The sequence below is a fragment of the Vigna umbellata genome, chromosome 4 (assembly GCF_029865625.1).
Source record: "Vigna umbellata cultivar VRB3 chromosome 4, Vumbellata_1.0, whole genome shotgun sequence".
NCBI lineage: Eukaryota > Viridiplantae > Streptophyta > Magnoliopsida > Fabales > Fabaceae > Vigna > Vigna umbellata.
In genome coordinates, this window is record NC_142168.1 from 37759913 (window position 1) to 37773806 (window position 13894).

The window sequence follows — 13894 nt, forward strand, 5'->3', positions numbered from 1 at the left end:
TGACTTGCCATTTGTCTAATGATTTTTTTCTTAGATGAAAGAGATAGATATTCTTTACAACCTAGAATAACATTTTTGTGTTTTTTATTTTGGTACTAAGTTAGTTAACATCTATACATCTTATCATCTAAAATTATTTATCTTTTATCAAGGATAAAGAAAGACTACACAGTATCATATCGTTTATCAAACCAAAACATTTTCATCTTTCATTATTTGTCGTGTATTAAAATCGCATATTAAAATAAAATAAAGTTCAAAATCTAATAGCTTGAAAAGCTATTAAGGAAAAAAAGACTATTAAAGTGTGGTGTGTTTAAAAAAATAAAAGAAAATAATTGGTTTAATAGATCAACATATTTCGTTTTTATTATAATAAAAATAAATTATAATCTTAATATAAAAAGTTAATTTTATTAGTTTTATTTGAATTTCCTAAATAATAATTTAGGTAATTAAACATATATTTAATCTTTAGTATATAATATTAATTGATAATTATTAATATTAATATTTTTTTAATTAAAAATTATTTATTATTTAAATATTTGGTTTTTTATTTAGTCGTAATTAAAATATTGTATTCTAATGAGAAAATTAAAATTCCTTAACTTCAAATTACCTTAGAAAAACAAAATGTTAGAAAATGAAATTATACATTATATCAATTTAAATTGAATGCATTTGAATGTCTTAAAATTTGTGAAATTTATATCCAAATGCAATCATACTTTTATGAATGTGAAATAAACTCTTCTATACAAGTTTTGTATAAAGTTATTGAAATTGTGAGAAAACATAGGTGTTGAATAATGTTTTCTAAATCTTTTCGTGACTGAAGATTTAAATATGATGTACGTAGTATTTGACAGTTAGTAATACTTCGTCTATAAACATTATTCCTGCAAAGATTTTTTACAGGACTAACTCAACTTTCTCCAAAGATATACAAACAATAAGTTGTTGAAGATGTAAATGGTAGTTGATAACTTTAGGCTAACTCGAGCACTTAAGGAGATTGCTTTCAACAACAACCAATAGTTTACCTAGAGGACTACAACACACAAATCAATTTTATACTGGTTCACCTATTAGGGCTATATCCAATTCTCCTCTAAGTTAACTTAGAGGATTTCATTAAATATTCAATGAAGTACAATTGAGTGTTTTAAACCATTCCTGGTATTCCTAGTTCTATTAAGTAATCATCGTTACTTCTTACTAGTTGAGTTTAACTCACTCCTGATTGTATAGTACTATTAACCACTTCTAGTATCCCTAGACGATTCTAGTATCATTGTGATACATCGTCTAGTTGAGTTTTACCCTACTTCTGATTTTCCTTAGACGGTTCCAATATCATTGTGATGCATTGTCTAGTTGAGTTTCACCCACTCTTGGTTGTGAAGTATTTCACCACTTCTGGAATCCCTAATCAGCGAATAACATCCAATTACCCTAGACCAGTTGAGTATTTGCACCACTCCCTGATTTCCCTAATCAACAAGTAGTTGTTAATTACCTTTGACTGGTTGAGTATTCCCACTACTGCTGGTCTCAGTCAACGAATAACCTCCTGTTACCCTAAACTGGATGAGTATTTGCACCACTCTTGGTCTCAGTCAATGAATAACCTCCTGTTGCCCTAGACTTGATGAGTATTCGTACCACTCTTGGTACTAAACAACCTTGCCTAGATTTCCTTAACTCTCTAGAGTTAAGTTGTAAGTGTTTTGATTCTCTCTAGAATTGCAATCAACTGATTGCTTACAAGTCATTTAAATTATTACTCTGGTAGAGAGGATGTGATTACAATACAAAGTAGTGTAAACCCTCGTAGGTGTTTCTCTCCTTACTCTTTTCTCTCATCTTACAAAAGTAAGCAAATAATACAATGAAGCTCAAGAGAATTTCTTAACTTTTTCCTTTTTCTTTTTCTCTCTTCTCTTCGCTCACAAGGTGAGTGGATATGACAATGAGGCTTGAGAGAATTTCTAGGTGTTTCACTCAATTTCTCTTTTCTTCCTTCAAGTGGATATTATGATGAAGCATGAGAGTATCTTTCTTTTCTTGAGCTCTTCTCTCCTACTGTTTCCTTGGTTAGAGGAATTTTGCTTTTAGTAGCTCCAAGAGATTTCCTTGCTCAATTGATGATGGTATATCTTCATACTTATCTCATCTTCCCCATCATCACTTTCTTCTTCTTCTTATCTTCTATTTATACACCTTGATGATATAGCCTGTTATGACGAAACTTTTCTTGAGATTTGGCAATATGATCGTTTGACAAAGCTTGTCTTGAGATCTGTTCTTTTCTAGCTATTGGTGTGGATGTTTGTCAAAGGATGAAGTCTTTTTTATACATGCTTTTCAAAGCTTTTATCAAAAGCAAACTTGACTTCTCATTTGGCACAACTTTTGATAAACTGATCAGTTCTTGTTTTATCTTCAACTTTTATTTTGATACTTACAAGAAGAGGTAATTGATCATTTGTAACAATTGTCCTGCACAAGATAAAACAGAAGTTTGTATAACAAGTATGCCTTATTTCCTATTTATTTTGGTGTTTTCAAAAACTTTCACCGTTGGTACAAGATTCTATGTTTTCCATTGTTTTGTTTGTGTGTTTGACTGATATCATATAGTCTATAAGATACTTCTTCTTGGTTAGTGTTTTACTTATTGTCTTCATGTTTTGTTTAGGAATAGGTATTGTATCATGATTTCCTAGGATACGAATATTTCGTGAATGTCTTTCTTGTTACTGACACTTACTACTAATTGTGTAGACTACTTATCAGATATCACTTTTGTTGTTTTTTAACGTTGAGTATTTAAAGTCATTCAATGGTTGTTCAAAACAATAAAGTGCTTTTTGATTTCCTACCATTGAGGTAGCATTTGACAATCAAGCTTTTTCTCTTAATTGTCGAAGTAAAGCATTTGATTAAAGACTTCATCGTTTAACGAAGTAAGGTTTTAGCTCATGGTATCGTTTAGACCGAGTAAATGCTTCTTGTGATTTTGTCTTTTTAGACAGACAATGTTAGCTTTGTTTGCGTTTTCTCTAGTGTCTTAAGTTTTAGTCTTTTAGTGTGTTTTATCAATGACATCGTCTTTACATTGTTTTGTTTTTCCTGAGAGCTAAACTGAACAACCTTTAGGTATGATAAGCTTTACACATTTAGCTTCAACTCTCTTAGACGCTTTTGACTTGATAGTCGTTTAACATTGTGTTTGGGTGTTTTGACTTAATTATTTTTCTATTTCCTAAGATCCTAAATGTTTACTTTGTTTGGCCTGACTTTAATATTTTGTTTATGTTTTCCTATTGTTCCTGAGTGTTTTCTTAAGCTAGTTTAATCTTATTTCTCCTATGTTGTATTCAATTAGTGTTTTAGTTTTCTACTTGTCCTATTCTCCTAATTTTGATAGCCTAGTTTGACTTTCTCATGATTTTTTGTTGTGTTAGACTTCTTTCAGATGATCGTCTATTTCTTTTCTTCTTAGTGTTTTAAGGTATGTTGTGTGGATACGTGTACTTTCCAATTTTAGGGTTTTATATTCTATCGTTTAAGGTTTGTTTTCTATTCTTCTATTCTATGAGGCTTTCTATTGTGTGGTTATTTGTTCTTCTTAATTTCATATTTTCTATAGCTTTAATGTTCTTTCTCACTTAGGGTTTTCTATCCTGAGTTTTCCTATTCTTCTATGGAACTTTTTCGTTGCCTTTTCTAACTTAAGGTTTTATATCCTATGAGTTCTTTTGTGGAACTTCTTCGTGGTTTTATATCCTATAAGTTCTCTTATTCTCTTATGGAACTTCTTCGTTATCATTGTTAGTTAACTTCAGCGTGTTGTTAGTTAAACTTCAACGTGTTGTTTAGTTAAACTTCAAAATTAGATTCTTATAAACGAGTTTGTCTTATCATCCAAAGTTCCTATACACAAGCTTGTTTTATCCTAACAATTATACTAACTTTGACTAGAAATCTCTATATTAATTAAATGTGAGTATATGTATTACCTAGTTCTTTAATCGGATATAAGGACAAGAATAAATCTATACATATTTGTCATGTCCCCTACCTTTTTGCGTCCTATTTTAAATTCCTAAAATCCCAGGTAGCTTAAAACAATTATATTCTTGTTCCCTTTGGTCAGTTATTAAACTTGTTTAAAATTTACAAAGTTTACTATGAAGAAACTAACACTCTTTTCGTAATTTTGATAACATATTTTTATTTGTGTGATTTTGTTCAAATGGTATACATTTTAGGAAATACAGACCTCAAGTTTAATCAAATCAATGCTTAATTATTTCTAATTGTTTTAGTATTTTTATTTATTTTTAGATGAAAATGTTTGACTTTCAATTGTATGGGTCAATTCAACCACGTAAACCTTTGGTTTAGTATGTAATATTAAAAATTAGTTTTACTTTGTTCTCTTTTCACTCATAACTTTGTTTTATTTAAAAAAACCTTTATTTCACTAAAAAAATTCAATATCTTTCAACACTTCAACTGATTTGATATACACCAAATCTATTTAAATATCCAAGATGTTTGTTTTCTTGTTACAACTTTAATTATATTGTGTGATTTCATTCAAATGATTAAGAAATATTATTATCAATTTCATTAAATCAACACATTTGATTATTTTCATTTTTTTATAATTATTTACCTTATAATTATAATTTCTTTCTTAATATTTGACATTAAAAAGAATATATATATATATATATATATATATATATATATATATATACTTTTTTACATTACATCTCAATAATTTTGTTTATTTTTATTTTTTTGTAAAAAAACTATTTAATTAGTAGTTGAAATAGTAAAAGAGAAAATACAAGTATACTCATTACCTAATAATAGACATGATGATGAAACATAAATTTATTACTTATTAAATATGATGAAAAATGAATTTTTATTTTAGAGATAAAGATAGAGATAATAAAACACACTAAGGTATAAAGTATTTGTTTATATTGCTTTTCTTTTCTTAAAACCAATCTTACACTTAAGACAAAATTTGCAAATGTGAGGAAAGTGAAATTTCATGAGAAATGTAAAGCATTATTGTATTGTATCATCTTCCATTTTTTGCCTTGTTGCATGTATATAGTGTAATCTTATTTTTGAATGTTAATAATGTTAATGATTGAAGGGTACTGAAGAATTAACTATAGTGTGATCAAAAGGAGGGAAATGACACCAAGATGCCAATAGAGGTGAAGTAAAAAACTAAAATGGTTCAAATGTCCCTACTAAAGTTCATCAATAGCATAAATGTTTTCTATAGTCACCCTTGTAATGATGAAGATTACACCACTTTCACAATCCTTGCTTCATCTCATTTATCTGTAAACAACAATTGCATCATTAGTTCACTTATAATGTCATTTTTTACAATAATTTTATTCATCCCAAATATAAAAGTTACTTCTTTTATTTTACTTTTAATTGTGTTATATATATGCAACTTATATAACAATTTTTATAACATTATTATTATTATTTTTAATTTCGTTCTTGTGCATTATTTAAATATACTATACAGATAAGACAATTTAGGTAAAATTTTGTACAAAATAGTTTTTTTTTCTGTTTTTCTCTATTCCCTCCATAATTTATTACATTTTAATTTAGTTATTTGTTGTAATTTATTATACAAATTATTTCACATACACAGCATTTTTCTTTTCTTTCTCGTATGTATGAAAATTTTAAAATATAAATGTTTATTTACCTCTTCCAAACCTTGATTTACGAATTGCACGTTGTACATCATTTTCTCTACGACCCTGTAGAACTGTTAAATATAACATATAAATTAATTTGATATAAATAGAATACACAAATATTTAGCTAGCACACTCAAGTTCATTGTCACTATAGAAATTAACATCTAACTTACTTTTTTAACTAACAAGAAAACAAAATTATAAAACTCGTGTGTCATCTAGAGATTGTCATCTAAGACAATTATAACATTATACATGTAGTAATTAATGAGTATTTTTGAAGGAAATTGATAGGAGAAATTTAATAATAATGAGAAATTAGTGATTAACATTACCTTTAACAAAAAAATTAAAATAATGAATTTATTTTTATTACTCGATATTAAACGTAAACTCAAGCTTCTTATATTGACACCTTAAGATTAATTTAAGTAACAATGGTAAATTTGAAGGTTTTGTGACTTAATAATTTAAAATATTTAGTTGGGATAATGTTTACCTGAGCATTCACCAATTCAGCAGGATCAAAATCCATGGAAACCCTTTGGTTAGATAAATCATATGTTCCTTTGGCAAAGTTGGTATCTAGTGCACTAATTTTGCTTTTTGATCCATCCGATAGAGTTGATGATGCATCTTGTTTTCTTCTTTTGACCCATGTATAATCATTCGTAGATCCTGAGACTTGTATTGGCACACTGTATCCATTACCATTAACAACATTCATCATTTGGGAGGTCTCAGACATGGTATCCATGGCAGGCTTTGCATGATCTTTGTACATCCCTCCTCCTCTTCCTTTTGTAAGATGTGTTTTACCATCATCTTTATGCCCATTTTGAGAAGTGTTTTGCATGTTCTACACAAAGAACACAAGATAAGTATTGTAAAAATGATGATATTTAAGCCGTGTAGTAATATTCCATTGAAAAAATAGTACCTCTTTTGAACTTGATTTACCAAAATTGTTTGGATCATGCAAAAGTTTAGTGGCTCGTCTTGGTTGTCTTCTTGATGTTGCAACCTCTCTCACTTTACCTTCGATTTTTTTCCTAAGAGTAAGGATCAAGAGTTAGTCCTAAAAATGAGATGTTTTATGAAGATTAAATAATCAATTCAATACAACAAATATTTACATATTTCATTTTTAATACAATAAAAAAATTAAAATCTTAGTATAAATTTTTTTAATTTTGTGAATTTTGTTTGAATTAAACATGTATTCTGTCTTTAGTAATTATCATGTGTATATTATAACGAAAATTAACACTAAACATGTATTAGAAAAAAATCTCTAAGGATTTCAAATTTACAAAAGCAAAATTTAAAAGTTCCTTCAAGATTAATTGCTTATCAGTGTCGTATTTTCTTTTAATAAACATATGTAACAATTATTATAGATCAAACATGTGTTTAAATAACACTAGTGGAGTTCAAACAAAGTTAATAGAATTAAAGTTTTTTTATACTAAGACAATATTGTTTTATTATACTGAAAATGAAATATGTCAATATTTATTCTACCAAACTGACTAATTATCCTTTCATAAACAAGAAATACCACAATAGTGTACCTGGATGAATCTTCTTGAACTTTTACATCCATTTCTTTGCTTGGTGGGTATCTTGGGAGATTTGATGGGTTACAAGCGTATGGCTTAGTGTTAAAGTACTATAAAGAATATACAAAGAAAAGAAAATTAGAAATTCAAGTTAGTCATATATGATTGGTCCACATTAAACAAACATCCTAATAAATTAACATTTCTAGCAAAATAATTACGAAGTCATATGCATAAAACATCAACTATTTCTTACAATATAGGATTAAAACAAGAATTTTTCTAAAAAATGAAGAATACATTATAGAAAAGTCCAAATCAATGAAATGTTTACCTCAGACATTAAGGCAGACGAGGAAGTTCCTCGGTTGCTTGCATCGATGGATAATAAAGTCTCAAGTAGGTCTATAGCACTTTCAGGAAAATCTGCACATCTTTCTCGAAGAGAGCTTTCATAATTTGTTTGAGGCTTAAACATGGTTGCATGAGGAAGTTTGGTCTTTTTCCAGAACTCCTCAGGTGGAGAACCACACAACTTAAAAATTTTGTGCAATTGTTCAACCTATACACTCAAGAAATACAATTTATGAGAATAGTTTATAAACAAAAAAACATATTCAAACTAAAGATAAATTATACATAACATACATGAATTATTAAAATTACCTCAGTTCTTCCTTTAAGGATAGGCTTCCCAAGAAAAAGTTCTGCAAATACACAACCAACACTCCATAGATCTACTGACACTCCATAGCTAGTCGATCCCATCAATAGCTCAGGAGGACGATACCACAAAGTCACGACACGACTTGTCAAAGGATTTTTGTTACTTGTACTAATTGTATTTGCTAATCCAAAATCTCCTATCTTGAGAACACCTTCATTGTTTAATAAGATATTTGATACTTTGATGTCTCTGTGCATAACACCACGCATATGACAATGCTCGAGTCCACTTAAAAGTTGCCTCATGTAACATTTTATCTATGGAAATGAAACATTACACACAAATGTAAACCTAATTCAAATTTATATTAGGAACGACACACGAGTTTTAAAAATAGTTGAAAGATGTAAACGAACCTGTGATTCGGTGAATACTATCTCAGGACGTGATACTAGGCCGGCAAGATCATGTTCCATGTATTCAAATACGAGGTATATGCTGTTTGATAGGCGAGAAGTGATTATGCCCTCCAATTTCATGATGTTTGGGTGGTCAAGCCTTCGAAGGATGGTTATTTCTCTTGCCATAAACCTAATACTCTCAGGTTGAAAATTGTCAAAACGCACTTTTTTCAAAGCAAATAGCTTCCCAGTTTCAACTTCACGAGCTCGAAACACACTACTATATGTACCTTGTCCAATCTATTAAAAAATAATATATATGTATATAATTATTAGTTCAAAATATCTTAATAGATTATAACAACTATATATACTCATAAAATATTTATTTTCTAAAGTTAAATGTTAAATAATATCATAATTCGTATTAATTTTAAAATAACATATTAGGAATAAAAAAGAATATTGTGGGGGAAAACTTTAAATGTAACAATACAACAAGCAACAACTATTACATGAACTAAAGAATAACACTTCAATTGATTTTCAATTACTTTTATGATAAAATTGAAACTTTATCTCAATGCATGGTTTATGTGATGTCAAAATAAGTAATAAATGTCAACACTAACCTATAATCCTTTAGTTGAAATTTTAAATTTTCATGTAGATAAACTATATAATAAATATCAAATACTAGTATGTTAGTTGATTTTTGATAGGGTAAATAATCAATTTTGCCTTCAAATGTGTGTCTTGCAAATACTTTCATCCTTTAATAAGGAAAATTCATAATTAGTCTACAAAATAGGAAACTTTCTAACAACTTTGTCATAACAATCCAAAGATTATTAAGGTTTGAACACTTTAATTATCAATGACGAGTGTCATTCAAAGTCACTAAAACAAGCCTTCACATTTTTCTTTTACTTTTAGATTTTCCTAAATTTGAGTTCCAAACATACACAACAATAAATAAATAATGCCTCGGAAAAAAAATAGCATCCCACATAAAAAAAATTAGTCCTTCATGATGTTCTCCTATGTGGTCATCAACATGTGAGGGTTATTTAATTTTTTTTTCATTCAAGGACTAAATTGTCCACAACATGCATATTCAAATATTAATTTAGCAATTTATCTAATTTTTACATTACTCCTTTATTACTGATAAATTTTCTTGCTATGATAAATGTCATCATAACAATTTTCATGATTAAAAGTACTCTACTTTATTTAGTTTTAATATTACCTTTTTTCTATTAAATGTAATACAATATAATATTAATTCAATGACTAATGTTACAAATGTTAATGTAAAATGTTATAATATTAAGAAATATCAATATTCAATATTAAAAGTTTGACCTTGATAACTTTCACAATATAATTATGTTTAATTAATGAAAGAAAATGAAGATGAAGAAAATAGCAACCAAAATACATTAATTATTTATTTATTTTTCTTTGGTGGGAGACGACAAGAAAATGAAAGAAAATTTTATTTGATTGATTTTTTTAAAATTATTTTCTTAAACAATTATTATTTAATTATAAATTAATTTACAATATGAATTTTATTGAAAATACAATAATTGTTTTCAAATATTTTAAAAGAAATAAAAGGATAAAAAAAAAACTTAAAGATGTTGTTCTTTTCATTTATCAATGGAAACTGTTGAAGAGGTTTTAAAGGTCCCTCTAAATAATTAATTAAAACGATGACATAGTAAAAAGATAAACAATAAAGTCTTTTTACTTAGACCTTTGAAAACATATCACTTCTCGATGAGTTATGTCATAATGTCTAAACTTTACAACTTTTCAAAACTAAACATAAGAACAAAATTATGATAAAAATATTTCCACTTATCAAACAAGTCTATTTATTTGTTTATTTCAAAACCTATGAAAAATAAAACCTACTCTTAATTATTTTTCTTCTTTCCACCCTCTATTTAATTTAAATAAAAAAATTATCTTATTGGTTATTTTTCTTCTATCTTACCAAACAACCAAACTCTAAAAGCTGATTTTATAGTAAAAATTAGATGACAACAAATCACAAAATTTTCCAAATTGTGTTTTTCATAGATAAAATTTAAATATAACTTTTGGTGTTGGATTCCTATTAGAATTGAAGTTCCATATGAGAGTAATTTATGATTACTTTTATCATAACCTATATTAACTAGATTGATTATCCACATAAACTTTAGGGATTGAACATGAAAAAGAACAAAATAACATAAGAAACATAAACACTACACATGTTATTATGATTATGATTATGATTATTGTTACCTTTTCTAACTTTTGAAAAGAATCTGCTTTGAGAGGGATCCATCCTTGAATGGCTTCTGCTGCAACAGCAGTGAGCCATGGCGGCCAACCAACAGCATTTTGTTCAGCCTCCACGTTTCTGTGAACCAACCCATGCCGTAAGCTAAAAGACCCATTACTCTTCTTTGAACTAATCTTCTTAATCTTGCTGTTGTTGTTTCTCTCATTGTCTACATTTCCTTTAGAATCCAAAATCGTCAATCCAGAATGGCCCCTGCTGGAAGCGCGAATCGGCTCTGAAATTTCCACCATTGTAGGGGATGGAGAATAAGTTTTGGCGACCACATTCTTGGAGCTAATGCAACCCATTTGATCAAGAAGAAGATGATCACGACGAAGAGAAAGAAGAAAATGGACGATGGCGATTGTAGGGGAGAATTTCCCCTACATCAACACCTCCAATGTGGTTGCTACACCCAGAACAGAGGAGCTCAGAATACAGGGAGATGAGAAAAACCAGAAAACAGGGGCATTTCGAATTCGACAAAAACAACAACTTTGTTCTTTGTTCCTCCTCCTTTGTTGTTGTTCTTGTCGGTTTTCTTTTCTCCTCTTCCCTGATTTTGAGTCTCTTCGTCTTTGTTCTATATAATTCAATGCAACCCTTTGGGTTTTCCCAAGAGGGTGTGCGAGACGCACATGGAAAAATGGTAGCTTTGTTGTGGAATAGAACAAGGAAACGAACGACCCCCTCCTTCACCAAATTTTCTCTCTCCTCCCCTGTTCTCTCTCTGTCTTCCATTGATTTCGGAAGGAATAAGGGGTTGGAGGAATTTTAAGGAGAGAATTAGAAACTCATGGGTCAGAATTGAGTCTGCATTTTGGTTGTTGAAAACTATAGAAAACAAAAATGGATATCATTTTATTAAATAAGAAGAGAGAAAATATGATACTAAGGTATAATATATAACGTGTCATGGTAAAGTGGTTAAGAATCACTTCATTACAAACATGGATATGATAAAATGAAAACTAGCTTTTATTCTTATTTTTTGTTGTTGCAAATAACACATTATTCCTAAATTATACTGTAAAATGAAAACTATAAAGTATGTTGAATCAATATTTAATTTATTTAAAAAATAAAAATATTATTATAGAGTTAATAAATAAAATATAACTATAATCATAAAATAACTTTATTTATAAATAAACTAGTTTTTTTTATTATCAATATATTATAAATAAATTCCCTATTGAAAATAAAGAATAGTGGTAAGTCAAATTAAATTTATATTCAATAAACATTTTAAATGAAACCAAAGTAGTACAATATTTGAATACTAATAATATTAATATAACGAAAACCATTACTTTCCATTTATTCATCAAACAATAAAAAAAGTGAGTTAACTAAAGTTTTGAAATAATGTTTTATTTTATTTTACACGATAAATTTATAAAAAGATATATTTTTCCATTATTTAGAGATTATATGTTTTAAGAAATAATATTAATAATAATATATGTTGACATATGAATGGTTTAATATAAGCATCAGATCTTTCTTAATGAAAAGTTTGGCCGCTTACAAATATAATTAATTAATTAAATTAATCATACCATTTGTAATTATGAACCTTCTAAACTATGTTCTATTTAAGAGAGTTATTAGTACATCAATTAGAACCTTCTATGAGATACATTAAATTATTTTTCATTAGTTAAAACAACCAATATTAAGTAGTTTGTAATCTAAGTCACACTTGGTTTGTTTTTACCAATACATATTTAGTAAAATACATTTACCCAAAATAAATAAATATATGAACATAACAACCAACACCCAACACGCATCCCTCTATATAAAGAACACAAACAATTCTAGCAACATTTGAAAAATATTAATTTATCTTAAAATCAATTAGAATGCAAACAATGACAAATTCAAACGTAATTAAGATATATACTTATGTCATATATGTTTGCAATGCTTTTGCATTTGTTGCAAAAAAAACTTAGAACGAAATTGTTAGACATTTTTTTAACAAACTTAAAATTATCATAAGTGATTTTGATTAAGTTTTTTTAATGACTATTTTCTCATAAGATATGTCAACATCAAATATATCTCGAAAAAAATGTATTAAAGTTTTCATAAACCAATAACTCCTATGAAATAACTGTATGAATATACCATCAATCTTGTATGAATATGAACTTTACTAAAAAAAAAAAAAAAAAGATAAAAGTTATCGGACTTAGGTTTGATAAGTCATGGTAAATATTTGAGATATTTTTATGAAGAAATTTGCATGAAATGATTCATGAAGAATATTTATTACAATTTTCTTTATCTAAAAGGACAAACACTGTAACATCCCAATATCCCACATTGGATAATTCATAATTTATATATTGTAACATTACATTTACGGTAACATCCCGTAATCTCACACTTAAAAATTCACAGTTGATATATCTTAAACTCAGATTTCAACTATAAACTCCTAAATATAACTTGAATTCTTCTAACTTATTCTTCGATCTCTTTCTTCCTTGGTATTGTTTCAGACGACATTCCTTCATCTGCTCCCGTATAACGAATTATACGATCATCGCACATACCCAAACAAAACAAACAAGTAGGGTGAGCTAACATGCAACAAATCATTTATAAAACATGTATAATTACCTTGATATAAACATCATATAATAATTATGTTCGACACCCTCATACCACAGTTCCTATTAGACACTCGTCTCACAATACCCAATAGACACCACAGTACCCAATAGACACTCATTTCACAATACCCAATATACACTTATCCCCGACGATATGTTGTTGAGTAATTCAACGAAAGCTTCCCCACTTGTGATGCCATTCTTAGTCCCCTCACTATGTCCAAAACCGGCACATAGACCAGGACATCCTGCCCTTCATACCATCCACAATGTTAGTCCCCTCACTATGTCCAAAACCGGCACATAGACCAGGACATCCTGCCCTCCATACCACCCACAAGGATAGTCCCCTCACTATGTCCAAAACAGGCACATAGACCAGGACCTCCTGCTCCTCTCACCACATAATTCATCCCTCTCTACTTGAGACTAGATAATTATTAGAGTATCAGGATAACCCCCAACTACGGGACTCTCAACATCAACATATACACAAATACCATAACATTATTGAATCTCTCCACAAGA

General features: G+C 28.4%; 1 protein-coding gene across 1 annotated transcript; it reads right to left on the minus strand.

Moving 5' to 3' along the window:
* Positions 1–5210: 5210 nt before the first annotated feature.
* LOC148200097 (cyclin-dependent kinase C-2 C-like) lies at positions 5211–11464 on the minus strand. Its single transcript, XM_088112274.1, has 9 exons — positions 10700–11464; positions 8411–8695; positions 7976–8311; positions 7662–7889; positions 7340–7437; positions 6706–6817; positions 6265–6624; positions 5771–5825; positions 5211–5382 (listed from the first exon to the last, which is right to left on the minus strand). The coding sequence occupies exons 1-9, from the start codon at positions 11045–11047 to the stop codon at positions 5375–5377; spliced, it is 1830 nt and encodes a 609-aa protein (XP_087968400.1). The 5' UTR covers positions 11048–11464; the 3' UTR covers positions 5211–5374.
* Between the last annotated feature and the right edge of the window lie 2430 nt (positions 11465–13894).

Bases quoted from the DNA above. Each gene is read 5' to 3' on its own strand.
- LOC148200097 (XM_088112274.1), bottom strand. From the start codon at position 11,047: ATGGGTTGCATTAGCTCCAAGAATGTGGTCGCCAAAACTTATTCTCCA. The intron at 7,890-7,975 runs GTATGTTATGTA...TTGAGTGTATAG, and splicing joins AGGTAATTTTAATAATTCAT to GTTGAACAATTGCACAAAAT. The intron at 6,818-7,339 runs GTACACTATTGT...CCTTACTCTTAG, and splicing joins GTTCAAGAAGATTCATCCAG to GAAAAAAATCGAAGGTAAAG.